We start from the raw sequence: 27868 nt of genomic DNA, 5'->3' as shown, positions 1-27868 counted from the left end.
TCCCTCCTGCCTGTTCACGCACCCCCTGCGGATTCTCTTTGCCAAGTGCGGACTCCGGGCTGGACTCCGTTGCCCCCGGGCCGGCTCCGTGCAGCTCTGCTGGGCTCGGTGGATGATACGGGGGCCGCCAACTGGCGCCCACGGCCCGGCTCCCCAGGTGCCGCGTGTGCCTATAGTGTGCGCCCGAGCGGCAGACTTCAGGGCAAGATATGGACGCGTCTCAGGGTTCGTGAGAGCTCTGGGTGTCTGCATGTGAGGGGACTGCACAGTGCTGTGTTCACGTGTTTAGGTTGTGCAAGCCTGTGTACATGCCTGTGCGGGTGTGCGGGCCTGTGTGCAGTGCCTTCCGTGAACACGTGTGTCTGTGTGTGGGGGCGAGTGTGGGCGTGTGCATACATGCACGTGTGTGAGTGTTGTGTGCATGCAAAAGTGCATCATGTGTGCAACCATGTATGTGCACATCTGTGTCCACGAGGGACACGTGTGTGTGCGCACACGGATAGACAGGCTGCTGGTGGGGCGCGAGCCATACGCCCTCGAGGTCTCCGTGCAGCAGTATTTTTCAGGAACTCCATGCGCTGCCCTGCCCTGGGTCAACACAGAGTGCCTTCAAGGAGAGCAGGGTGACATGTGCCTGACGCGGGGACCGGCGAGGCGGGTGGAAGAGGGCTTCGGAACAACAGGTTTCGGCGTCCGCAGGCTGGGACGGAAGAGCCCTCGTGGGGTCCGGTGGGAGGCGCGGGGCTGCGCTGGGCAGGGCCGGGCGGACTGGAGTCGGTGATGTCCCGGCCGGGAGGATTTGTGCTGGAGGCGTTCGTGTCACTCAGACGTCTTAAGATAAAAGCCTCCGGTTCTCGATGAAAGGAAGAATGAGACAATCCCACAAAGACATATACTCGGAGTTCCTTCCAAACGACAAATGACTGTACACCCCAGAGCGTCTTGCAAACCTGACCAGCGGCCGGCAGTGTCCTCTGGCGGCTGCCCCTCGGCTCACGTGCTTAGAGGGTGTTGCAGCTCCGGCCACTGGAACCACGTGCCACAGGCTGGGGGCCTAAACGACAGAAGGTTCCGGAGGCTGGCAGTCGGGAATGCGCGTGCCAGCAGACGGTGCCCCCTCGCTGGGCTCCCCTGGCCCCCAAGGAGAGCTCTGGGCTCCCTCCTGCCAGGAAACCAGTTCCCTCGCGCCGTGACCTCATTTAACCTTCTTTCCAGCTACAGTCAGACTCTTGCTTTGCCTGTATTAGTACAGAATGGTGAGCCCTGAGCCTCCCAGCTCTGACCCCCTCGTGGTCTCGCCAGCTTGCTGGGGTCACGCTGTCCCCCCAGAGGGTCCCGGAGCCCCCGGCTCCTCACGTGTCCCTTTTCTGCCAGGTGCAGTGCTTTCCTGCACGCTTTTTGGGCATGATCTATCTCCGGGGCCTGGTTTGGGGGTTTTCTTTCTTTTTTTCTCGTTTTTCCCTCCCAAGATTTCCTGGAGTGTAGGTTTTGTCTCAGAAAGAGGACAAGCAGGAGAAACTCAGGTGCATTTCTGAATGTGTCTTCATGTGTCTTCGCTCTCCCCTCAATGCTGATGGGGAGCTGGTCTGGGCAGAGAACCACGGATTCCAGATCTTACGGCCCCAGAGTCACAAAGCTGCCGGCAGCTTCGGCGGTGCTGCTCAGGGAGTCTGCTTGGTACTCGCTGCGAGTTGGGGACCCTTCTCTCTTCCCCCCGGAATCGGATCAGTTTTCCAAGGAAATCGTAGGAGTCTGTCGTCTTGTCTGGAGTTCGTTCTGCTCCCTGCAGAGGTGCTGAAGGTCTGTCTGTCTTCAACTGTAAGAAACTGTTCTCTTCCTGTCTGCACTGCTGACCTTTTTCTCCGGCACATTCCGGAGACCTCCAGCCTCCCCGGGAACAGGCTCCTGGGGGCCTGGATACTGGATCGCTCAGAGTGTGTTCTTATTCTCGGCCGCTCTTCACGGCGCCCCGGCCCGGGTTCCGGAACAGCCTGAGGAGAGCGTGGACGCCCAGCCTCCCTTCTGGTACTTGCCACTTCATGTCCTCACGCCAGAGTCTCTTCTCTGCCGCTTGGCTGGTCATGCTGGCGTCTCGGGTTCCAGGGTGCCCCCCGGGTGACGAGCAGGGGAGGCAGGAAGGGCCGGCAGTCCCTGCTGGTGCGTGTGGATTGTCTCCCGCGTCACCGCTCCTGGGAATCACTCCGTGAGCCCCTCGGGCTTGTCACTGGCCACCTCGGCCGCGGATGGGCTGACGGAGGCGGAGGTGTCAGGCGGGCTACGGTCCACGCAGGCATGGTTCTGAGGCCTGTGTCCACGTCTGCAGGCTGCAGGGCCTCACCGGGACTGGGACTCCTCCGAGCCCCCCGAGAGTGTCCTTGGGCGTCCTGTGCCCCCGAGAGTGTCCTTGGGCGTCCGAGCCCCCGAGAGTGTCCTTGGGGGTCCTGCGTCCACTCTCTGCTCCCGTTTCTGTTTCATGCGGTTTGGCCTTTGACCTGGGGTGGGGGTGCCTCTCACGGGCACACCGGGATTTGGTCCACACTTACGAGTGGCTCCCTCTGTGTGCCCCTGACTCTGACTCCCCCGGGCGGCTCTCGGTCCCACGGCAGCCTCCCCCAGGCCTCATTTCTCCTTGCATACCGGTGGCTGTCTCGTGACTTTTGTAGGAACGTGTTCTTATGCAAGGTAGCGTGTGTGCCGAGGAGTGTATTTAAGCATACGCGGCTGGACAGATGAGTGCGCAGCTGTGGTCACGCCCGGTTCCGGAGACGGCGTCGGAGCCCGGCCCAGCATCTCGGCATGCGCCACACAGCGACTGGTCGCCGTGCACATGGGGGCCTCCTGCAGGAGCTCCACGAGGGGCACAGGGCTCCTCTGGGCTCGGTCCCCATTCAGCGCCGTTGGGCCTCCTCTTCTGGAATTCTCTTGAGACAGTTTTGAGCCCCATAGGGGTCAATCCAGTGAGGTTTCGGGCTCGTGCTTGTCAGGCAGTCTAGTTGTCTGCGTGACATGCGGCCACCCTTCTCCCTGGGCTGCGGAGCTGGCGGCCCGGGGCCGCTCGTGGGCGCCTCTGTGCGCTGTCAGGGATGTGGGTCCTCGCCCCTCTGCAGCCAGTGCAGGTGGTGGGAGGGTTTAAGGGTCTGCTCGCTCGCACGTGTGAAAACAAGTAGGAAGCTGTTCGGTTAAGCTGGACTGGCGGCTATTTAATTTCCCACATTTATCATCCATCGAGTTTCGTCCAGAAGAGGGTTGCTTTAGCAATGGGGCATCGGGTCACCGATTCCCAGACCTCAGGACCCTCCAGGGCAGGGACAGGAGTGGCTCAGTCTCAGCCCCAGCGTCGCCCCCTATTTTAATTACGTTCTAGATAGTTTAATGGGTTTGTTTCATGATGAATCACCGTCCGGCGCTGGCAGCCCCAGTGGCTCCCACGTGCTGTGTCCTTGCTCTGCTGCACAGCTCCGGACTCCGCGTCGTCCTCGTGCTGCTGTATCGTGCCGCGGTCAGCACTTCTGTTTTCTTGGACAAATTGATAAAAAGGCATCCCACGGCCCGTCTAGTAGAGGGGAGGGGAAGCTCAGCATCTCTTGTTTTCTCTCCTCCGGACACCCCAGTAGCCGCTGTTGGGGGTCTGGAGGGGCCTGGAGTGCCCTGGCTGACCGCCGGAGGTTGGCACTGAGCTCCCAGCGTCCCTGTCCCCACGGTCGGCCTTGCGCTGGCAAGCTGAGCGCGGTGCCCTAGACCCCCAGCTCCGGCCTGGCGTGACCGCAGCACTGTCTCTTGCAGGGTAATGGATTTCCTGCTCAAGGCCATCATGCGCACCATGTGGTTTTCCGGAGGCTTCCACTGGGTGGTCATGAAGGGTCAGCAGGCCTCTCCGTCAGAAGCCGCCATCCTCACGCTGGCTCCACACTCCTCCTACTTCGATGCCATCGCTGTCACCCTGACGATGTCGTCCATCGTGATGAAGGCGGAGAGCAGAGACATCCCGATATGGGGAAGTGAGTGAGCCCCCCCGGGAGTGGGTGAGACCCCCCCCATCCTGCTGGGGGTGAGTGAGACCCCCCATCCTGCTGGGAGTGAGTGAGACCCCCCCATCCTGCTGGGAGTGAGTGAGACCCCCCCCATCCTGCTGGGAGTGAGTGAGACCCCCCATCCTGCTGGGGGTGAGTAAGACCCCCATACTGCTGGGAGTGAGTGAGACCCCCAACCCGCTGGGAGTGAGTGAGACCCCCCAACCCACTGGGAGTGAGTGAGACCCCCCCATCCTGCTGGGAGTGAGTGAGACACCCCCCATCCTGCTGGGAGTGAGTGAGATGCCCCCCATCCTGCTGGGAGTGAGTGAGACCCCCCCCATCCTGCTGGGGGTGAGTAAGACCCCCCAACCTGCTGGGGGTGAGTGAGACGCCCCCCATCCTGCTGGGAGTGAGTGAGACCCCCCATCCTGCTGGGGGTGAGTAAGACCCCCATCCTGCTGGGAGTGAGTAAGACCCCCCATCCTGCTGGGAGTGAGTGAGACCCCCCAACCCGCTGGGAGTGAGTGAGACCCCCCATCCTGCTGGAAGTGAGTGAGACCCCCCAACCCGCTGGGAGTGAGTGAGACCCCCCCATCCTGCTGGGAGTGAGTGAGACCCCCCAACCTGCTGGGAGTGAGTGCCGTGTTCCCCCATTCCCCCCCCACCCCGGCAGTGGGCGAGCCCCCACCCTGCCGGTCAGTGCAGGTCGCACCCACATGAAATAGGCAGTTGCCCTTGAGTCTCGTCTCGTCCCTCTACTGCGGCTTCTCTGTAACGTTAGTTCTCGTGGGTTTCAGTGGGTTCACACGCACACGCGCGCACACACACACGCACACACACACGTCCTCAAGCGTCATGTGTCCAAGTGGCTGCTCAGGTTTGGTCCGTGGCAAGTGCAGGCCCTGTACCCCATGGCCATAGAAGTGTCTGTCCCCGGGCACTGGTTACAGGGACCGAAAGCCCAGGTGTGCAGGTGTCCCTCGGCCACGTGAGAGATCCCCCGGCTCCTGGCATGAGAGGAGAAACTTACACTTGCAGTCCTGGAGCCAGAAGTCAAGGTCAAAGTGTCCAAAGCCTCGCTCCTCCCGAGGTTTTCAGGGACAGTCCTTCCTGCCTCTTCCGGCCCCTGGCCCCCAGGTAGCCCCAGGGCTGTGGCGGAGTCCCCCTGCCCCGCCCCCTCCCCCCAGGCCTCCCCTGCGTATGTCCCTGTGCGTCTCGCACAAGGACACTTGTCTTTGGTAACCTAGGGTACTCTCATCTCCAGGTACGTAACTGATTACATCTGCAAAGACTGCTTTCCTGAACAAGGTTTCACGCACGGGTCCTAGGGCTTAGAATGTGGGCACATCATTTTGGGGTGCACTGCACCATCACTAGGAACTCTAGGGAATGCGCGGAGTCACTTTACAGATGAGAGCACCTGCGCCCTCCCAGCCAGGCCCACGCGCCGGAGCTGTCCAGGTGCCCTGCAGGGCAGCCCACCCACTCTTGATTCCTGTCCCCCTGCCTTCTGTTCCTGGGCTTGCCACCCAGCCCTGCTTCCTCTAGGCTGCTCCTGGGGGAGGGGAGGCCACACCGCCGTCCGTCTCCTCTGCCTGCCTCACCGTTCAGACCACGAGTGCATCCACCGAGGATTCTGGTCCGGCGGGAGGCACGTGCTGCTGGTGCCGCAGCGCCTGGGGCATAGGGTCCACACCCTGACCGCCTCCTTGGATCTCTCCTGAGTTCCCTGCTTGTGATGGTGTTCGGGGGCTGGTTGCGAGGGAACATGGTATACGTTTTAGGTTCTTTCTAGGAAGCGCTGAGAGGGTGTTGTAGGCTCCCGAGTGTGAGGCAGCGTGGGCCCCGACCGAGGGTGCGGGAAGCCACTTCCGTTCTGTCATTTCATTGCGATTCCCCCTTTTCGGTTTTAAGCTTCAGGCTGTGGAATGTCAGCATTCTGGGGGAAGTTCTGGGATTTGGGGGCCACCTCCCCCTCCTTCATGTACACATCACACAAACCCTTCTCGAAGCCTTGCCTTCGGTGACGGCTCAAGTCCCAAGTTAGCGTCATGGGGACTCACGGCGGCACTTTGTCCTCCACATCCCAAGGTCAGGGTTCGAAAGCCAACTCCACTGGCTGCATGTCCTGGGGGCTGCGAGGTCAGAGCAGAGCTCCGCGCCCCCCACCATGGACCGAACCTCGGGAGGGCCACCAGCCTGTCGTCCGTGTGCGGGGCCCCTCACCGTGCGTCCCAGTCACGTCAGGGATGACATAGAAAGAAGAGTGTGGGAGAGCCGGGCCGTTGGTTAGAGGTTTCCGGGTCTTGAAGGTAAATACACCGGGCCCCCAGGAATGCGGCTGAGGCTCCTCCCACCGTGGGGGCTGGAACAAGCCCCTGCCCCACCCCCCCAGCTTCCCAGCCCCATGCAGCACACGGCCCGGGGCGTTCCCAGTGGCCCGTCCTCCTGGTTCTTCTCATCCTTGTTGTTTAACTCGGTGCTCCTGGATCCTTCGACAGCCCACAGCTTTGGTGGAGGGATGAATGTTAAAAATATTCAAAATATTGTCCCCTTCAGATTTGTGACCACCAGTTAGAGTGATCAGCCCAAGGATTTTTTTTTTAAAGATTTTATTTATTTTATTTGACAGAGATCACAAGTAGGCAGAGGCAGGCAGAGAGAGAGGAGGAAGCAGGCTCCCCGCTGAGCAGAGAGCCCGATGCGGGGCTCGATCCCAGGACCCTGGGATCATGACCTGAGCCGAAGGCAGCGGCTTAACCCACTAAGCCACCCAGGCGCCCCAGCCCAAGGATTATTCTCATTTTTACGTCGTTGGTTTACTTCCAGTGTCCTTTCTGTGGGCCCTTGGGCGTTCACAGATGCGGGCAGTGTCAGAGGTGACCGCGTCTCATGGTCTTCGGGCAGGACAGCGCCCCAGGCCCTTGTTCCCAACAGTGCGTGGGGCTCACCGGACGTGCGGCCATATTTCCCGTCTGTCTTCAGAAGCAAGCTGTTCAGTTACGAGGTCTCCAGTGGGATTCACCTGGGGGTCCCCAAAAAGAAGGGGAGTCTGAGATACCAGTCAGAGGATGAAACCCCGTCATCCTCGGAGCCCAGAGAGCTTCTCCCCACCTCTGCCTGGAGCTTCCGGCGTATCCACGCATCGTGAAGAGGCAGCCTCTTCATGTCACCAGAAAGGGGCACTCGTGACGCCCGACCCTCTTCAGTGAGACCGGCCAGCCTGCCCCCCTCCTCCCCCTCCCTGGAAGACAGCGCAGAGCTGGCGCGGACAGGAGGAAGCTGGGCCGCTTCCCCATTGTCCTGTCCTGGGGGTCCCCTCGGCCCTTTCCCCACGTGCTGCTCCCAGCGCCGTCCGCAGGAATCTGCGAGAACGAACAGGAAAGAAGATTCCAGGTGCCAGAAAAAACATCACTGAGCCCCATGTGCAGCCTAGACTGTGGGTCCTGAGGGCATGACCATGTAGAGTCTTTTTTTTTTTTTAATGAATTTTAAAAGGTCTTTGCCTTTTGGAAGACCTCCCAGGAAGAAGAGTCACGACACACGATTCCTCGTGAGTAGTTAGAACGCTCAGAAGTCCGAAGCTGATGTTGGGCCCAGCGGGGATGTGTCTCACTGCCATGGGGGTGCCTGGCCACTGCGGCCGCCCACTTGTCCTTCCCAGGAGAGGACGCCTCGCTAAGGACAGCTGTCATGTCAGCTTGGGGGTTTCTCTTCTAAGAAGTGTGTCCCCGCCTTCAGAACCTCGGGCACAAGAGCCGTGGGGTGGGCGCTGCCCTCAGGTCTGGTCACAGGAGCAGCGACCTGCCGCACCAGCAGTGCCAAGGTGGTCAGGACCACCGCCATGTGAGTGCCCTGGGGCACCCGGAGACAGCAGGTGCTGATTCTCTTGCTGTCCTGGGGGCCGGCAGTCCCGAGCCAGGATGTGAGCAGGGCAGCTTCTGGGGGGAGGTCTTGTCCGGCCTTCGTCACCGTTGGCGGCTCCCCATCGTCCTCGGCCTCCCGTGGCTGTGGTCACGTCCCTCCGGTCCTGGGCTCTGCCGCCCCATGGCCTTCTGCGTCCACGTCCTCCTCCGTGCAAGGACACCGGGCGTGGGTCCGGCTCACCCTGCTCTGCTACCACGTCATCTTAACGTGACTCCCATCTGCAGACGCCCGATTTCCAAAGAAAGTCACAGTCCTCAGTGCCCGGGGTCAGCGCATTAGCCCGTGTCTTTGAGGGAGACGGCTCTGCCCGTGACGGGCTGGTGGGGTTTAAGCCATGCGCCTTGGGTCCTTCCGACTCTGGAGCTGTTGACCTGCCCCCAGCTCCATCTTCCGCGCACAGCGGGGTCAGCCTTACTGCCCTTGCTCTCTCCCTTTCCAGGCTGCAGACACCAGTGGTGCTACTTTCGACCTTGCGGGTTGTGGGCAGCATGCCATGGTGTGAGGGAGCCGCGGTGATTTCCCTGATCCCCCATGATTGGGCATTGACCTGCCGCCCACCCTCAGGGACACTGCTGCCCTTGGGGTGTCCCGGGGGGCTCGCCTCTGCCCTGTGCCTTGGGCAGCCCCCTGTATCTCTCTGAACGCGGCAGAAGCCGTGCGTTCCCACACCAGTGCCTCTCCTCCCCGGGCAGCTCTGATAAAGTACATCCGGCCGGTGTTCGTGTCTCGGTCCGACCAGGACTCCCGCAGGAAGACCGTGGAGGAGATCAGGAGGCGCGCACAGTCCAATGGAAAGTGGCCACAGGTAATGCAGTGAGCCTCGAGCTGGGGGCCGGATTCATTTCATTTCATTTGTGTTTGACGAGGGCATGAGTTCAGGATCGTGCTGAGTGTCAGATACTATTGGTCCTGAAACTGTAAAATTGGGGCAAACGAGGCAGGTACGTGTGTCTGATGTGCCCGAAGCGTCTTTCCTAAAATGACTGCTTGGCGATCCCCGGACCCGCGGCAGACACGGCCTCTGGTGCGCACCAGTCCATAAGGCGTGGCTGTTTGGCCCTAAGAACCCCGGGCCGAGCTTGTCCGTGTGAGCCCGGCTCCCTCGGGAGCATCAGGATGGACTTCAGCGGGCGGCCGGGCTGCGGCCTCGGCCAATGTCGGCTGTATTTCTTCCAGCCGAGCCTCGGAAGCTGGAGTGCCCTGGGGCTGTCTGGGTCCTGGGTGCTTGGAGAATGGAAGGCCCGGCTGCCAGGCACCCTCACCCGCGGGCAGCCCCCAGGGGTCGTGACGTCCGGGCTGCTCGGCTGCTGCCCCACGTCCAAAGCAGCCACCTGGGCTGTAGTCCCTGTGCTGAGGGGAGGGTTGAGTTTCTGTCATGTGGCTGGAGGTCAGCAGGAGCCAGAGGAATTCAGGAGTCCCAGCGGGGATGTGTTTAACCACTGGTTCTGTGGTTTCTGGTTGCTGGCCCAGCTGTGCCTCGGCGCTGGCCCTGGCCCCGACACCTTCAGCCCAGGGCCGTCTGCTGTGTGTCTTTGTCGCGCTTTGCCCCTGGGGGGACCATGCTGCGTGCTGGTGGTACATCCAGGTGGTGGCAGCTGGGCTCACGGCGGCTGCGATCAGCCCCGCGCACACGCTTGGAAGGCGGGTGCCGGCCCCCAGATTTGTTGTAGCGAACTCCTGCCCAGGGAGCGCGGCCGGGCGTGCTTCCGCTGTGTGCCTAAACCGCGCTGAGAATGACGAAAATATCTCAACGTGTATGGAGTGCAGAAAGCAGACTATTTCTGGATTACGTTCCTTTAAAGCTGACCTTTTCTCTTCTCATTCCAAGATAATGATTTTTCCAGAAGGAACGTGTACCAACAGGACCTGCCTCATTACCTTCAAGCCCGGTATGTAATTTTCTTAAATTCTCTGTTTTTCCTCCTTGAGCAAGTCAGGGAGACACTCTTGGGTCCCTGCGAGCCTGTGGTTTTCCCTGATGTGACTCAGCCCACACCCCCATTGAGGAAACCTTCCGGGCACCCAATGACCATCCACCAAGAAGGGGTAGCAGAAAACCTCGTTTCTCCGGGCCCGGCATGAGACGTGCAGGGAGAGGAACCCAGCCGTCGAAGTAAGATGACGCCCCTTTTTCCTGCAGGCGCCTTCATCCCGGGGGTCCCCGTGCAGCCCGTGGTTCTGCGGTACCCAAACGAACTGGTGAGTGTGTTTTCCTGGGACTGTGGTGAGTTGCCTGTTGTCACGGGTCACCAAGCGGTGGCCCGTCCTCCCTGCCAGTGGGTCCTGCTGAGTTGACGTGAGCCGTTCCCCCACGTCCTCGGCAGCCTTTGCTCCCGGGTCACCTGGGAAACTGACATTGAGAGAGTCGACACCCCAAAAGGCTGCAGACGGCGGGAGGGAAGGGAAGTGAGCGAGTCTGAACCGAGCCGGCCTCTGCCGCTGCGTCTGAGTCCGTCGGAGGGTGTCCCCTGTTCTGTCTGAGCAAAGCGCAGGAGGGGGCGTCTGGGCCCCAAGCGCCTGGTGATCTCGACGGGGCCTCGGCTCGGGGGAGGCAGGAAGGCCATGGGTTGTGGCCAGAGCCTCGCATGGCATCCGCTTCCACATCTGTCAAAGCAGCTGCAGCTGTCCCCTCCCCCGGGGGCCCTGTGGCCATGCCACATGTGTCCAGCTCAGTTGGCCGCACTCCCGGCGCGGGCCCCGAGCCCCTGCAGGTGCCGCTCGGCACCCGTTGCGTCCTGCTCGGCCACGGCCCCTCCAGGTGTGTGTTTTGCACCCGCACGGGCATCAGGCTCTCCCGGCCAAGGCTCGTGTCCCTGGGCCCTGCCTGGGTTTCGGCTGCCCTGGATTGTCGATGGAGGACACCGAGGTGGGTTTGCTCGGTACACCGAGCTTTCTACCAGTCACCGTGTGTCTTTATGACGACAAAAAGGAAACTCAGCAGCCCCAGAACCGTGGGGCCCGGAGCTGCTCGTCTAGACGGCAGCATGCTTCCGTGTGACACCAGTGGGCACGAGGGGCTGGCCGCCTGCTTCTGGCCCAGACCCGGAGGCTCCCAGATTTGCACAGCAGACCCTATGCCTCCAGGTGCTGACGGCACAAGAGGTTCTCCAAGGGGAAAGCGGTTGGTCAGTCCGTGTCGGTCAGAACCCGCCGCCGCACGAACTGACGGATACGGGGCTTCTGACAGTGCGTCCCTGAAACAGAAGAGCCGCACTATTTCATAGGCTTATTTTCAGCAAATTGCCTTTACTGGGTTATTCCAGAAGCGTTCAGCTTAGTTGTCAGAGAAGCAGCATGGCCACTGTGTGCCCTCAGCCCGTCGGTCTGTCACGGACCTCAGCTGCCCAGTTTCAGGAAGGGCCTCCGCTCCCAGCTGGGCGCACGGACCCATGCGGAGGAGCCGCGGCCACGGGCAGGGAGGGGGCCGGGGTATCCCCGGCGGCGGGCAGCTTTTCCTGAGCCCATGGGAAGCCAGCAGGGGGTGTCAGGACTTTAGAAGAAAGAAGCTCACGTGGGACCAGAGTCAGGGCAGAAGCAGGGTCTGTGTCCCCTAGCGTCCCCAGCTGAGTGTCTAATGTGGCTGAGACTGGGTGGGGGGGCGCTTTGGGCGTACTTAGTGCCTCGCAGTGGTTTCTTCTGCTCCCCTGCAGGCCTGGGCTCATCTCTGGCCCCCAGTGGAGGCCAGGGCCTTGGGGGTCGGCGGTCGTGTGGGTTGGAGTGAGCCTCACGTGGTGGGCGATGGTGATGGGGGACAGCAGTCACTGGGACGGCTCGTCCAAAGCGGGTCCTGGGCTGTGAGCGGATGTTGGCAGGGACGCCTTGAGCACAGGGGAGGCGGGAGAGCGCAGCTGGGGCGCCAGCTAAGGCCGACGTCAGAGCTGCCGACCTTGGAGCCGTGGGGGGAGAGGAGTGTATCTGCGTGGCACCCGCCTGCTCCCCGGTTCCATAGTGGACTTGGGAAGAAGAGGGTACCGGCGTTCTCTGGGGTCAGAGGTGGGCCAGGTCGAGGGCCAGGACAGACGGCAGGCACGGCACAGAAGGAAGGGCTCGCGTCGGGACCCCCGGTCCCTGGCAGCAGGCTGACGTGTTTTGCTCCTTTCTTGCCCCAGGACACCATCACGTGGACATGGCAAGGACCCGGCGCGTAAGTCAGACCCTGTGCCGTCACATTGTGTGTCCTGTTCTGCGGGAAAGCACAGGGGCCACTCAAGTCGCTGCCCTGCATTCCGGTTACTTTTGCAAATGTGGAAGCTCTGAACACAGGCGCTTGACGGCAGCAGTTAGATTCTGCTGCTGTGAAAACTAGGTGTGCAAACCGGGCCTGTTCGCGCTCCCGGGTTCCAGGGCCTACGTTAACGGTCTCCCACTGCAGGGGAAGGTGCCTGTGCGCCTTCTTTCCTTCCCACGTGTGCCTGTTGGCTCGGTGGCCACCGTCCCAGCCGCGGGCCGCAGCTCTAGAAAAAACAAAAGAGCTGCAGGGACAGCCCTTCTCTTGAACGGCTGCGCAGGGGAGGCGCGGGGTCCTAGGGCAGCAGGCCTCCGTGGTTCCAGTGTTTGACCTGGCACAGCAGAAGGGTGAGTGGTGGGGCCAGGCAGAGCCCTCCCAGGGCCCCCGGGTGAGGCGTCTGGAACGGATGCTGGGGGTGGGGGCGAGGGGTGCCCTGAGAGGCCGCATTTGTGGCCCGTAGCGTTAGCATTGCTGGATGGTGAGAAGCAAGGGGCCATCAGGGAGAAACGTGTGAAGAGGCTCCTTCGGGCCCTGGTGGTCAGGCTTGGGGCTGGTGATGATGGTCAGAGGTCGGGTGTATAGAGAGAGAGTTTGGATCACAGTTGCCCGCTGTGGAGAGGAGTCTCGTGCAAGGACAAGAGGCTCCAGGTGGCTCCCCATCTCTAACTTCTATAGAGAAAAGGTTGGTGATACTTGTTCTGAGGTCCGGAGCTCAGGGGCTGACCTTGCAGATGGCACGACTTAGGACCTGTTGAGTCTGCATGGCCTAGGGACAGCCAGGTCTGGGACAGCGTCACATAGACGAGGTTTCCTGAGCCGGAGGACACACGTGGGGAAGGGGCACCTGTACAGCAAAGGACAGCCGCAGGAGGGGGTGCATCTGGCGGGGCCAGTGAGGAACCCCGTTTGAGAAGGGTAGCCCCGTTCTCATCACAGTGTTGAGGCTTGGCCTTGGCCTGAGGGGGCATGGTGTGCCCTGAACAAGGCAGCTGCCCTGCAGGGGCTGGACATGGGCATTGGGAGAGTTCACCCCAGAATTGAAGTCATTATTTTTTTTTTAATTTTTTTTTTTTTTTTTGACAGAGATCACAAGTAGGCAGAGAGGCAGGCTCCCCGATGAGCAGAGAGCCCAATGTGGGGCTCGATCCCAGGACCCTGAGATCATGACCTGAACCAAAGGCAGAGGCTTTAACCCACTGAGCCACCCAGGCAACCCCAGAATTGAAGTCATTTAATTAAAAGACATTGAGAATCTTTTAACCAAAGCTGTAAATCTGTTTGTTCATTTTTAAGGTTGGAGACCCTGTGGCTCACACTGTGTCAGTTCCACAATCGCGTGGAAATCGAGGTTTGTACAGACGCGCATTCAACAGCCTAACGCTCGGGCTCGTGAAGGTTCAGCATCAGAGTCCAGATGCGGCGTGATGCAGTGTTGCATCGAGGTGTCTGTAACTGGAGTGTCACGTAGTGTGAGGTCACAGTCTGCGCACAGCCAGCACGAGGTGGCCTCTGGTGTGGTCTGTGCAGAGCAGGTCGGAGACCGAGCCAGGTGATACACTGGTCTACCGGCCGGCTCTGGTGGATGCGCGGTTAGCTGGTGTCTGCGGGGTTAGCTGGTGTCTGCAGGGAACATGGCATGTGGTCAGAACAGATACAGTGTTACTCAGCCCTTCCTCCTTGGATACTATGGCCTTGTCCCTGCGGATACAGTGTTGCGTTGTCCCTGCGGATACAGTGTTGCATTGGACAAAGACAACTGTGACCTTTGTTTCCTGTGAGGTTTGACCAGCGTCTGCAGATTCAGCGTCATGTTGGCATCTCTAGAGATAAGGGCGTCGGTGTCCGCACAGACACGGCTTTGGCAGTGTCACGTTGCGGTCTGCACCGGTCCGGTACTGTACGTCATCTGGCCTGCTCCGAGGTCTTCCCACTTCTCTTTGCTCCTCAGACGCACTTCCCTGGCCTTTTCACCAGTCACATCGTGTCTCCTGCAGGATTTTGCACGAATCAGATAGGTTCTTAAACATCGACAAGGAAGTTAGACCCTTTTATCATGGTTAACGGAGCTTAACGGTGTTTAACATTGGCACACGTGCAGTGGGTTATGTTTGTGGCATTTTTACTTGCTACTCTTACTGCTGGATCACAGAGATCACACAGATGTGTCATCCTGTCGTCCTGTGTGATCCGTGGTCAGATCCCGCAGCCTGCCTGCAGCTTTCAGCCCAGGAGGGCCCAAGGTCACGACACCCCTTCTCTCCGCTCCGGTCAGTAGCCACCTTCGTGCGGCCTGTACGTTTGATCCAAGTGGGTGAGGAGTAGAGTTTCTTTCCTTAAAAGGGGAATCAGTGGCTACCCTGCCCCCGACAGGGGAGTCCAAATGCAACAGGAAGGGTTTGATGAGGCAATCTGCTACCTTCTGATGAAAGTTGCAGAATTGCACTGAATTTACAAGTGAGCCTGGATTTCAGCCAGCTTCCAGGTGTTTTCAGTATAGCAGAAGCTACTTAATTACAACGCACTGAGCAGAAAGGTCCCTGGCCCGAGTCCAAGGGGGGCTGGCCATCTGCCAGGACATGACGTGGGCTGCGTCCTGGCCTCCGCGTGTGCTTCTCTGTGTCAGGCCCCGTTCCAGTTCTCAGAGCTCTTTATCTTTCCTAAAGAATTTCTGTACTTACTTGTGAGAGAGGGGACACAAGCAGGGTGAGCCGCAGAGGGAGAAGCAGGCTCCATGCTGAGCAGGGAGCCCGATGCGGGGCTCGATCCCGGGATCCTGGGACTATGACCTGAGCCGAAGGCGGACGCTTAACGACTGAGCCGCCCAGGTGTCTTCACAGTTTTCAGAGTTTAAAGGCAGCTCTGAGTTTTTGAACTTGCGCTAAGTGTCTCCCCTCGTGCTGTGCTCACAGGGGCCTGTGAGCGGGTGAATGGGGTGAACGCTGAAACCACGTGGCGGGAGCCGACGAGGCTTCCGGACGCCCCCGCGGGGTCAGACGTCTGGAGAGCGTGTGCGGGGGGATGGGCTGAGTGTCTGCAGGAGGGACGCAGCGCTCGGGGATGTCTCCTCCCTGCCCAGCAGAGTCCGCACGGAGCGGGGGACGTACTGACGGGGCAGGGTCACTCGTGCAAGATGCACGTTCCCCGGGCAGTTTGTGATCCTCTCAAGAGGCAGGGGACACCGGATCCCATCGCCTCTTCCACGTGGACGCAGTGTGTTGTGTTATCCCCCAGCACAAGCAGAGACTTCTGGAAAGGGGAGCATACACATAGTTCTTTAGCGTCCGAAGGAAGCTTACCCACACCGGGATGTGATGTTAGAACCGAGTGCGCACACGAGCTTCTGTCCCCGGGGGCCAGGCGCCCCCGCGGCATCGTGGTCATGTTTGCATGCGTGGACGCGTGCGCCTGGGTGCGTTCACCCGTGCGCCGTGGCCGTTTTGAGGGCGGTTCTCGCGGAAGCTGCTTTGACACACCTTCTTTGCGTCCGACCCGTGAGCGCGCCGTGGCGGGCCTGGGACACGCACTGGAGTAACGCAGCCTTCTCTGTGCTCAGTTCCTGCCTGTGTACAGCCCATCGGAGGAGGAGAAGAAGGACCCCGCGCTGTACGCCAGCAACGTGCGGCGCGTCATGGCCGAGTGAGTGTGCCCCTTCCCGCCGGGTCAGAGCTCGAGTCCACGGCGTCCCCGGGAACCCTCGGAGTGTCAGGGAGCCGTTCACCGGCCCGTTCCTCCTTAGCCTGGCCCAGACGCGCTCAGTAGCCCTCCGAGAGCGGGTCTCAGTGGAAGCGAGTAGGGGCCTACCGCACACGGGCCGGAGGCTGTGTCGGCTACCAGGTTCCCGGGTCCCTGCTGTGTCGCACACGGGGTCTGCGTCTTCGTGGCTAAACTCGCTCAGTTTCACCTGCATGGGTCGGAACCAGCCGCCCCGGCGCCGGGTGTGTGCGCCCCGGGGAGGCAGGCAGCCACAGCGGGCGGCCCGCGGGCTCTCCTTCCCAGCTTCGAGTGCCCGGGGGGCGCCTGCGGGGCCTGCAGGACCTCCGTCAGGCTTGCCACGTGCGGCGCAGGAACTAGACGCCTCATCTCCCCAGTGAGAGGCGCTCGCTCCACAAGTCTCTCGCTTCCCAAGTCTGCACCGTCCCCAGCTGTCTTGGATGAGGGGACGTCAGCCTGCGGCCCGCACAGCCTCGCCCACCGTGTCCCGGCCTCTCTCTCGCCTGCTCCCGGGCAGCAGGGGCCGCCTCTGTGTTGGGCCACCGTGGTTCTGGGAGGGGGTCTCAGCGGCTCCGGGGGCGTCCCCTGTGGCAGGCTGGAGGGGTTTTCCCAGCGCCGTGGCTGAGCAGTTGTGACCGAGGTGGGAGGTAAGCCCCCTGCCCCACTGTGTGCGCATCAGAACCCCCGCGCTCCCGTGTTCTGTGCGGCCGTACCAGACCAAGTCACAGGCTCAGCATGCGGGAGTTAAAGCTCCGCGGGGTAGGCACACACGGTCCACACGCCCCTCAGGAAGGCTGGCGCTGGGGACACAGGCCCGTGGGACACCCCAGCCTCCTCAGGTGCCCACTCGCTGGACTTCACTGCCCACTTGCTCTCAGAACCCCACACTGGGATGCGTGGGGGGCAGTCGGCCATCAGGATGCCCTCAACTCTCAGTTCAGGGGAAGCCAAGGTGTTCAACCCCTCGACAAGGATATCGTCTCCACAGAGTCAAAGGCTTGACAGGTTGGGGGTAAACTTTAGTCCTTCAGATAAACCAGCTAATAACGTTTAACAGTAATTACGTCACAGACGCTCTCCTCGTGGAGGGAAAGCGCCCCACATCGAATGGAAAAGGGCCCATTGGCCACAGGGCAGCCCCCTGCCCCACAGCCACGGGAGAACCCATAAACAGGGAAGTGGGTTGTCACCTTCCTGGCCCTGAGACCACCGAGAACAGCCTGGGACCCGCCGAGCGTCCTCACGGGATGACCCGAGGCACTCCTGGTCATCCTGGCTTCTGTCCCCACACGATGATACCTCAGTTTGCCGAGTGGGACTGGACTAGCCGGAGAAGGACTTCAAAGCCCGTCTGCTAGCCCCAATGGCACGGTGTCGTCGTAGATGGTCATGATTAAAAGCCCATTCAGTTTTGGGGGACGGCGCTTAGTTTTAAATACTTGGCAAATGTTCTACCATTGTGTTTCCTGTAATAGAAGGTCATTTTCCCTGAAATCTGATGCCGTTCTTTAGAAGGGCTGAGCTCTGACTTGGGGACACGTCCAGCCCTTATGAAGGTGACCCCCATCACTTGTAAGACGAGTTGCACTTCCGAATGAGACAGCGGGTGGCGTGGTGCCCTTGAAGGCACCTGCTGCACACTTGCTTCCTAGCAAGGTGGAAACCGCAGTGATGGCTAACCTCTTGGGGCGCCCCAGGCTCTACATAAGTGGACTTTGGGGTCATATTTAGTGCCACATGTGAACTTGAAACGCTGTCTTTCTGTGCACGTCAGCATTCAGGCTACTCACTGCCCAGTGCTCCCGGCACAGGCATCTGTGGGGTGGGGGCTTTTGTGGGCTTGCGCGAGAACTCTGGTCCCACAGGGCTCTGGGGCAAGTGCCTGGGCTGGAGCCCCAGCTTGGGCCCCTGTCCCTCCCCCCACCACCGGCCCCAGGTTCCTTGCCGTCTTTCTGTCCTGCACAGGCCCCGCCCAGATGTGCCCTCCTGGGGAGGGACACGTGGGAGTGGACAGGGGAGATGGCTTTTCCTGTCTGCGGACGGCTTGGGGAGATCAAGGCTGTCCTCCACACGTCCCGACCCAGGGCAAGTTTTCAGGGTGTCCCTCCCACAAGGCCTTCCCAGCTTTATCTTGCAGGACACAGGCCATGGCGAGGGCTCCTGCCATCTCCTGGGGCTTGCTCTGCCGGAGTGGCTGGAGACAGCCTTGCTGTGTCCGCAGGATCCGAAGGGACAGAGCGCTGCTCATGGCTGCATGGCAAGCCCCCAGCCCAGGCTCGAGAACGGGTCACCGGCTCGGCAGACATCTTCACGCTCGTGTGCTTTAGTCCGGTTTTTCAGAGTTGCCAATGTCGGCTTCGTTCTGATGCTGGACAGCTCCGCCCGTTCCCCGGAGCCTTCCGCGCCCTGAGCGCCGCCGACTCACCGGGGCTTTCCGGAGCGGAGCTGATGCGCTCCGACTGCGGCCCCACACAGGCCTCACGCGCTCTTGGGAAGCCTGCTCTTCCCACGGTCTGCACGTCCGCCCTGGGCACCACCTGTGTTCCTAGCAGTTTTTTCTTGTTTAACTAAAACAAGTTTTGCAGAGACACCAAATTAGTGCGCAGATACCTCAGCAAAAGCGTGACTTGCAGACAAGCCTCGCGGGCCCCAGAGGGCGGGGCGGCAGACCCCAGCTGCACGTCCTCACACGGCAGCCACAGTGTGCTCGGGCGCAGGGGTCTCGGTGGGACGTGCGGTGGGCGCCACTGCAGCACGGACCTGGTTGGGAGCCCCGAGGGGCGGGGCCGGGGAAGGGGGGCCCCTGGTCCTTCGATGCACTCGCTGTCCTGTGGTCACCCTGGGCCGCCGTCCTCGCTCTGCTGCCCTGGGGCTGCTTGACCGCGGGGCCCTCCCCTCTTCGCAGGGCCCTGGGCATCTCCGTAACCGACTACACATTTGAGGACTGCCAGCTGGCCCTGGCGGAAGGACAGCTCCGGCTTCCCGCGGACACCTGCCTTCTCGAATTCGCCAGGCTGGTGAGGCGCCTGGGGTGAGTGCGGCGCCTTATCTCCCCTGAGCCCCTCCCTCGCACGCGGTGGCTTCTCTGGCAGCACTAGCGGGGCTCGCTCAGGAACGGGGAGAGTTCTGAGGAGCACTGCTGAGATACTTTTTCTAAGACAGGAGGCTCCCGGAAACTTCTAGCAGGCCCTCCCTCCCCTGCCGTTGTTGGTGACCAAGCTGGAGGTCGCCGAGGGCGCTGAGGGCCTGCTGGGCCTTCAAGCAGATAGAAGTGCCTGTGCTCAGGGTTTGCGGGTGCTTTCCCAGTATCCGCGTCCGTCCACCTCGAGGTGTCTGGAAACCCTCAGGGCTCAGCACGGGGCTCCCCGTGGATGGTTCCACCCACCCTACCCGAGAGGCGTCCGTCCCTCCCGCGGAGACGCTGAGGTGGGATCCGTGCTGTGCCTTCAAACTATTAGAACACCTTCTGCCGAAAATGACCCCACTGCCCGTTGTAGCAGTAATTCTCATGTTTTGTTGAGTCTTATTACAGTAAATGTCCTATTTTGCAGCATTCTGTAATTTTAATGAAAAAACTTTCCTTTTTTTTGTATGTAGGTTAAAGCCAGAAGCGCTTGAAAAAGATCTGGCCAGATATTCTGAAAGCGCCAGGACACACAGGGGAGGACAGATGGGCCTCCCCGAGTTCGCCGAGTACCTGGGCGTCCCGGTCTCGGACACGCTGGAGGACATGTTCTCCCTGTTTGATGAGGTGGGGCCATGGCCCTGGGAGGGGTCTCCTGGCAAAACCTCCAGCTTCCCAACATGTACTGTTTTAGTAGAAGCGTGGCCTGGGGTTTAGAAGTAGAGGGAACGGCTCCCCCTTGCCCTGACCAGCACAGCCTGTCGCTTGGATGTTTTCTCCCGTGGTTCAAAATGCACGTAGAAGTTCGTCACTTAAGTTAACATTTGCTGATAAACCTGTAGTTTGGGGTTTTAAATGGGATCTCTAAAAAGCCTAAAAATATCAAACCATGTTCCCTCCTCCAGAAATCCAGAATTTCTGGATGGGGGGCCTCTCTCCCGACGATCAGCACACAGGGTGACCCTCGGCCTTCCCCACGGTGCATGAGGACTGTCCCCATGCAGCGCTCCATCCAGTCACCCGTCGTGTCTGGACCGGGGGTCCATGTTTGCCAGTACAGCCCTGGACGTGGGTGGCCTTTCAGGCCCTGGGTGGTGGGAGACTGCGCCGGGAGCCTCCCTCTGCCCCAGCGCCGGCCCCTGGCTTGTCCCACTCCCTGCAGCGGCCTGCTTGTTCGAAGCAGCAGCCTGTCCCATGGTGACCCCAGGGTCACTGAGGACCTGCTGCGTGGCACTCAGTGAGCGTCCAGTGGGCCAGGCGCCGGGTGTCCTCACGTCGCAGCTGGGGGCCCGCCGCTCTGCCACAGGCCACCAGGTCCTCAGAACGCGAGTGTGCTGCTTGCTGTGTGCGTGTGTTTTCCTCAAAGGAAAACCTTAGCCAGTGACGGCCATCGTGTGGCGTGAGCTTTTGTAAGCTTCGTGTGTCAGACTCGCGGGCTCTGAAACTTGATCACAGTGGCCTAAAGAAGGTGTGTGGTGTGGCCCCTCGCGAAGCCAGTGGGTTATGAATGTTCTTCCAAAAATACTTGTTCGGTGGAGGCAGATAAGATCCGGCGTCCGTGTTCAAGCCCGGCTCCCTGACCCGTGGGAGGGGCCCAGCTCCCCCCTGAGGGCATGTCTCGTCCCCAGAGTGGAGAAGGCAGGATGGACCCTCGGGAGTACGTGGTCGCTCTGTCTGTCGTCTGCCGGCCGGCCCGGACTCTGGACACCATCCAGCTGGCATTCAAGGTAAGTTTACGGGAGTTCAGCTTGTAGGGACAATGAGACGCAGGTCACATCAGGCCTGTGCTGCATTCTTACGGCCCCGTCCTGCATGGGCGGACTTGCCCGTGCCCGACCACCATTTCCGCGGAAGCTCGTATCTGCTGTCATTTGCACAAATGCCCCCAAACCTCTGCAAAACCAGTTCTGCCTGCAGTCTGTACCCCACGCTGTTAAGAAGGGCACGGGGCCTGGTCCTCGTGAGTTCCAGCAGTCCTGGACAGGGCCGGCGGGTGCCCCACCCCCAGTGCCGTAACGCAGCCATCCTGGGCAGGCCCCCACCTCTCAGGTCCCCCAACATGACCTTTTCATCAGCCCACTGACTTAGGGTGCAAAGGAGCTGCCTTTCTAGAGCCCAGCCATTCATCCCTGCTGCAGGGGGTGTGGGAGTCTCGGAACACTCATATGGGGGTCCCTGCTCACCTACAGATTCTCCTGGTTCACGAGGACAGTGTCAGCTAGGATAGTGCCACGCTGGCTTTACTTACCCGGAACACAGTTCTGTCAGGGTCTCAGAATGGGTAGCTCTTACAGGTGCAACTCCCAGTAGCCAGACTTATGAGAACCTGATGTATAAGCCAGGCAGCTGCTTATCTCTCGCTGCTTAGAGAATCCAAGATCCAGCAGACCCTCCCCAGAGCATTGCTGGGAAACCCCGTTGGTGCACAGTGCCTTCTGTGGATCACATCGTGAGAATTAACTGGGTGACACTGATATTTGGTGGCTCCTGTCTAGAAAGACGTGACCTGCCTCCTCCAGCCCGAGCAGGCTGGCTCTGAGGGCCCTGGGCCTGCGCCTGGCTTATGGCCGCTCTGCGGCTCCTGCCTTCAGCACAGCCCGTTCTGACAGACCCTACCCGGCAGCTTCTCTGCTGTCGGCTTATAGAGTCTGGTCTGGGAACAGTGGCCAGGCTCCCCTCATCTCTCCCAACTCGGAGCAGACCGTTTTCCGGGCAGTGTCCGCCGAAGCTCCCACTGGAGGGGCAGGCGTACTGGGCTGCAGAAGGAGGAGGGGGCCGGGGAGAGGGTGACCCCCCCAGACCCACGTTGCTGGGCCTGCCTGACGGGGCGGATAGCCTCTCCCTGCAGGACCCACACTGAGGCTCACAGCACACACCAACCTTTCAGGGCCTCGTTCTCGGTCACTCTTTGCTGGGTCCATGGGCCAGCCAAGGAAGGTGGTGGCTCGTTCGTGTCATTGAGCAAAAGCCCATGAGTGCCCACATGTGGCAGGGAGCCCAGGGTGCGGGCTCCGTCCCTGACCCCACGAAACACACGCCACTGCCTGGAGTGCCCTCTAGTGGGAGCGTGGGTCGTGTGCTCAGAGCTCGGTGCCCCGTGGGGATCTGGGAGTCAGCGGAGCCCTGGCTCTTCCCAGCCAGCGGGGTCGGGCCTACACGAGTGCTGGGAACCCCGTGAGCAGAAGCAGCGGGATGCCTGCATGGTTGGGGGTTATGGGGTGACGCCAGTCTCTGCCGGCAGATGTACGGGTCACGGGACGGCCACATCGACGAGGCCGCCCTGTCCAGCATCCTCAAGACTGCCCTAGGGGTGGCAGAGCTCAGCGTGACCAACCTCTTCCAGGCCATTGACCAGGAGGGGACGGGGCAGATCACATTTGGTGAGTGGCCCCGGGGCCAGGGGGAGGAGGGACCCGTTGTGCAGGGGTGTGCCTGGGGGTGGGGCACAGGGACACAGTGGGAGCGACGCCCGCGCGTGCTCACCAGGGCCGTGCTCTCCTGTGCAACGGGGAATTCCCAGGAGGAGGGGTCGTCCCCAGGCCTGGCAGGGGCAGGTTAGGGGGTCTGGAGTCTGAGTTGCACAGGGGATGGATAGAGCCAGAGCCAAAGCCCACGCTGGGAGCCCCAGATCCATGCCCTCCCCGGGGGCTGCAGGCGGTGTGGGCTGAGGCCGGGCCGTGACAGCCCACAGGGGTCCGTGGTCTCAGTCCCCCGTGGAAGCAAGAGCCTGTCCCTCAAGGCCACCCACTGCTGGCATGTCCTCGTGGGTTGGGGGGCAGGGGGCTTGTCACTGTTAGCCACGCAAATTGGGACAGCTAACGTCCTCGGGGACTCAGACCTGAAACCCACTTGTAGGCTGAGGGAAAGGGGTCGGGCGGTTGAGTGCACGGAAGGTGGCCCTGCTGAGCGGCCGCCCATGCACATGTTTGGAAACGAATGTATTTTCGCTGAAAAAGAGGAGACATTTGCTCAGGAAAGGTCATGTCCATGTCTTGTTTGGACGTGTCTTTAAAATTGCAACCAAATGTCAGACACGGGTGTGTGTTGATTTAGAGCATGTGTGTGTGTGTGTGTGTGTGTCCACCTGCTCGAGTAGATTGTGCTTCCCAGCGCTCTCCGGTGGTGGGCTGGGGAGGGGCTGTTCACAGTGAGTGCTGACCAGCTCAGACGTGTCCCAGTAAGTCCTTCAGTGTCCCCCAGAGGAGTGCGGGTGGTTTTCCCTGGGTTCCGTAGTCTCCCACACCCAGGCCTGTGAGTGTCCCCGTGCTCTTGGAGGGCACCGTCCACCCCAGGACTGGGTCCCAGGGCTGTTGGGAGAGGCACGGCCTCAGACCTGCTCAGCCCTGTGACCAGCACGGACGGTGGCCCTGTCCCTCCGGGCGCGCGCCTGGTCTCTCCGGAACACGGCCGTGTCCCTCGACAGCGCTTCCCGTGCCGAGATCAGGTCCTCACATGGACGCTCCGTCCTGTCCCCAAACCAGACGCCCTGCTGAGCAGCGTCTTCCTTCCCAGAGCACACTGCAGGGTTCCAAAGCCTGCTTCTGTTGATTTTCCCCCGAACGGGCATAGCCGAGAGCCCTGAGCCACTCGCGCTCTGATGAGCAGCCGAGAAAACGGGAGGACCTCCTGCCCCTCCCTCCTGCCCCTCTCCCCACCCCCCACTTCTCTCCTCGCCCCTCCGCCTCCCCCTCCCCTCGGAGGGCGTGGGTTCCAGCCCGGACAGAAGGGTGTGAGGTGGGGGTGCCTGCAGGCCCAGAGACGGGAGCCCCCGAGTCCAGGTGTTTGCCCCCAGCTCACCCAGTACCTCTTTTTCCAGCGGATTTCTGCAGTTTTGCAGAAATGTTCCCCAACTTCGCAGAGGAGTACCTATACCCCAAGCAGACACACTCAGACGGCAGCGCACAGACACCGCTTGCTCCAACCCCTAATGGCTTCTGCACCGACTTCAGCCCCGAAAACTCGGACTTTGGAAGGAAACCTTTCCGTGAGAAACTGGACTAGGACAGAAGGTTCTGGAGGGATGCGGCTCTGTGCGTGTGCCGGCCTCGGCCCGAGTTCCATGACAGCCGGGGTCGTTCTGACCCTGGTCCTCCGCGGAGAGCTGTGTAGGGACGGGGCTGTGGGCCCCGGGACGCTGTCCCTCCCGTGGCGCCAGCTGTGGCTGAGTCCCCTGCACTGCCCCGGGTCACTTGCCACCGTGGTCTTTCCTCACATCCCTGTCGGAGTCTGTGCCGGGGGCTCGCACAGGTGGACGGGCCTCCACATGCACACGCGACACGCGAGAGACCAAGACGTGTCACGTGCATTTTGATTCCAGCACAAATCCTCTGCCAGCCTCTGTGGGGTCGCAGCGAGACAGGGCCCTGTCTGATTTTTAAACATTTCTATATTTGTGAGAACTCATGAGTATTTTCTAAACTTCATTTAGATACTTCAGGAAGCATTCAGCATTTTTAAAAAAAGAAGAAAAAATTGTTTTCTACTTCATTTTTCCTTTGAGGGCCAGAGGATATTTATTTATGGGCCCTTTTTTGATAGAACCCGAGGCTGTCTGGGGCTTTGACTTAAATCACTCCGTGGCCTCTCTCGACCAGGTACATTCCAGCGTCTGGCTCCGCCGCACGCCCCCGGCCCAGACGCCTTTTCTGCTTCTTTAATCCCGTTCAAACCCCCTCTTTTTTATAGACGTCACCAGCTTGGTGTTTGTTTAACGTCAGGTTGTCCGCGTCCCTGCGGCCCGGCTCTGGCCGAAACATGGGCGGTCGGTGAGGTGGGGGCGTCGCAGGTCGCGGCCCCCGGCCCGGCTGGGGCGACCGGCGGGTGCTGGTGGGAGGCGGGTCCTGGCAGGGGACTCCCCGCAGACACCAGCCCGGCGGCCCATCCGTGCCCCTCCTGCGTCCCAACCGCGGCCCCCACCTGGCGTCCGGGAAGGCGCCAGGACCTGCGCCTGAGTCAGGGCGAGGAGCAGGGCCTCCGCACGCGCGATTGGAGGGCCTTCCCCACCCCGGCCCAGCCCGCCACAGACGCCCCCTCTTCAAGCACACGAGACCACGGCCTCTAGCTGGGTCTGAAGCAAAGCCTCCAGGTTTGCTTGGGGGAAAAAGTCCTTTTGAATTTCTAAACGAATTGGATTTTGTATTTGGGTGTCTCCGTAGAACGTGACCACCAGGGCCACCAGAAAACACGCTCGCGGGCTTCCCCGGGCGCACGTGCGGGCGCACACTCCCCCCCCCGCACACGCGGCCCCCCTGACGCACAGTCGCCAGCTCGTAGCTGCAGGAGGCACAGAAATTCATTCTTAGAAGAGGAACGTCCAAGGGACCATGAAGGAGGCAAACAAACGAAGATACTCCACGGGTGGGGACCCCCACGCGGCCTCCGCACCCCGGGTCTGCACATGAAGGGCTTTTTGAATGAGGCGCCGCCGAGCGTTCAGGAAGAGTCTCTGAGAGCAGATCCAGGATGGACGTTTGTTCCTCCCGATTCCTTCCCCACGGCTGCTGGGCGTCCGCGGCGTCCCGGACCGTGCGTGTGCCTGGCTTGGGAGTCCATGCCTTCGGTGGGAGGTGCGGACGGAAGAGGCCCCAGGAGGACTGGGGTCCTCCGGATTTTCCATGGAATGAATAAAATGCAGTCTCACCCACCTGACGACGTAGTTTGTTTTGTGCGTGGCTTTTAATTCGCGAGACAACAGCAGGGGCGCCTGGGCGGCTCAGTCCAGGAAGCACCACGACTCGACCTCAGCCCGTTTTGACCGCAGGGTCATGAGCTCAGCCCCACGCTGGGCTCCCTACGGAGTGGGCTGCCTACTTAGAAAATCAAAAAGAAAAGAAAGACAACAGCAGACGTGTCTTGGGCTGTGGCAGAAAACCCCAAGGTGGGGTTTCTCGGCAAGTCGCGCAGCGTGTTTGGAAAACACAGGAATTGAGATTCTGTAGGAAAGTCTTCCTTGATCCCAGAGGCAGGCCCGGAGCAGTGCAGCCTCCTCGGGTCGGTGGCCGGCACTGGGAGGCAGCGGCGCGGCGGCCGTCTGCCGCAGCGCTGGGCTGGTCTCCAGAGTCCCTCTAGCGAAAGCCGTAAACGCGCTTTGTGAAGCCAGAACAAGACGGGATCTCCCACTCGGTTCTCTGCTCCAGGCAGTGAAGGGCTTAGAATTAAAGGAAATAGGGCCCAAGCATTACGGCCTCCGAAACTAAAGGAAGGGGGGGTTAGGGCTCCACGGCGACATGCCGGTCCCGCTCAGCCCCACGTGCACCAGGGACCGCACCGTTCTGCCCCGGCGGGTCCGAGGAGGGCGCCCGGGCACGCGTCCCGCTGGGACTCAGCGGGTTGTACTTCTCTTTGCTCGTATTTGCCCTGTTTAATATAAAGGGGCATCGCCCCCACGATGGCAGGGACGTTCTGGGCTGGACCCACTCCCCAGCAGGGGTGGGAGCAACCGCCGCCGGCTCCAGGCACAGCACACCGCGGGTGACGTGGCCCGTGCACGCCCCCAGCGACTTCTGCACACGCTTGGCGTGCCGCACCCCGTGGGAACAGGCTTGAGCAGGATGTGTGCCGCGGGAGGAGGGAGCTCCTGGGGATTCCTTCAGAGACAGGAAGCAGAAGAGGCACCGCTGCCTCCCCACTGCCAGGCCCCAGCCGGGGGGCCCGCCCGACCACGCTGGTCCAGCCTGGGCCCTGGGGGCCACCGGTAGGAGTGCGTCTGACCCCAGGCCTTGGCTCGCGGAGCAGGGCTTTGAATGTGGGGGTGGGCACTGCCCGTCCTCTCCCTGGGCTCCTGCCCTCTGAGGCCGTGTGACTGACGTCCAATGGGTGCTTCTCCTAATGCAAGGGAATGCTTACTACACAAGCGGACACTTTTAGCTTCTCCCCAAAAACGTACCATCTCACAGTCCTCACGGCCGTCCTTGGACAGCGCTCGTGCTGCCGTCACGTAACCCTCCGGAGAGAGTCACAGGTTCACCAGTCAACACTACTAATATTCCTGCACAAAATACGGGGGAGGCCGAGGCGGGGGAAGGTGGGTGAGCGGTCGGCCACCAGTGTGCGCTCTCTCGTGCGCACGCACACGCACGCACACGCACACAGCAGGCCAGGAAGTCGTCCCTGTGCTTGGCACCAGCCTGGCCTTGTACCTGTTTACAGGGTTGGGACCACTGCTTACAATCTCCCTCCCCCGCCCCTCGGCACATGTCCTCAGCGGCACGTGTCCTCGGCGGCCGCCAGTTCCTCAGAAAGTGAAGGTTCTCCACCTGGTGGAGGGTTTTCCCTCCAGAGAATGCGGAGTCTTTATTAGCCACGATCTTAGCGCTGAAAGTGCCCAGAGGACCCTCGGGGCTCCAGAGAGAGAAGAGCAACATGTCCTGCACCTGTCAACTCCCCACGTCCTGGAGGGTCTGCAGCAGGGGCGGCCCCAAACAGCTGTGACCATCTGAGCTTCAGAGCAGGGCGTAGAGCCCAGGGGTCCATCCCTGGGAACCACGATCTTAAAACGAAACAGCCCCAAGTTGCCAAGAATGCGCTTGGTGAGGACGGTGAGCTGCCAGACACAGGGACAGCAGGGACACGCGCTGCTCACCTCTTGGAGGGCGGGCCGCTCGCCGGCCTGAGAGCAGGGCCTCCCCCGGGGACTCCGCCAGGCGGACAGCACAGGGAGGGGGCAGTGACCCCCGTGTGGGGCTACAGCTCCCCAGACACGAAGCACCTCGGCCCTGCTACGGGCTCACCGGCCAGACCCACACGGCAACTGGAGCTCAGTCCCACGGAGGAGGGACTGTCAGGAAGCCGAGGAAGGTCCTCAAGAGAAAGCAGCACACGCCGCCCCCAGTAACTACCAGCTGTCAGATGGGCCGTCCCTGCCCG

General features: G+C 61.1%; 1 protein-coding gene across 2 annotated transcripts in view; it reads left to right on the top strand.

The window, feature by feature from the left end:
* Window positions 1-25651, top strand: part of LPCAT1 (lysophosphatidylcholine acyltransferase 1) — a 44074-nt gene extending 18423 nt beyond the window's left edge. For both annotated transcript variants that reach the window (XM_059173584.1, XM_059173586.1), the window contains exons 3-14: window positions 3784-3998; window positions 8633-8745; window positions 9769-9829; window positions 10081-10139; window positions 12050-12084; window positions 13462-13516; window positions 15722-15804; window positions 18785-18910; window positions 19477-19630; window positions 20632-20730; window positions 22245-22383; window positions 23820-25651. In XM_059173584.1, the coding sequence (XP_059029567.1) occupies window positions 3784-3998; window positions 8633-8745; window positions 9769-9829; window positions 10081-10139; window positions 12050-12084; window positions 13462-13516; window positions 15722-15804; window positions 18785-18910; window positions 19477-19630; window positions 20632-20730; window positions 22245-22383; window positions 23820-24004 (1324 nt within the window). In that variant the 3' untranslated portion in view covers window positions 24005-25651. The remainder of the gene's footprint in view (window positions 1-3783; window positions 3999-8632; window positions 8746-9768; window positions 9830-10080; window positions 10140-12049; window positions 12085-13461; window positions 13517-15721; window positions 15805-18784; window positions 18911-19476; window positions 19631-20631; window positions 20731-22244; window positions 22384-23819) is intronic.
* The last annotated feature ends 2217 nt before the right edge of the window (window positions 25652-27868 follow it).

This window comes from Mustela lutreola, chromosome 5 (genome assembly GCF_030435805.1).
Source record: "Mustela lutreola isolate mMusLut2 chromosome 5, mMusLut2.pri, whole genome shotgun sequence".
Taxonomy (NCBI): domain Eukaryota; kingdom Metazoa; phylum Chordata; class Mammalia; order Carnivora; family Mustelidae; genus Mustela; species Mustela lutreola.
Note: the sequence above shows the minus strand (reverse complement) of the source record. Positions and strands in the feature narration are given on the sequence as shown.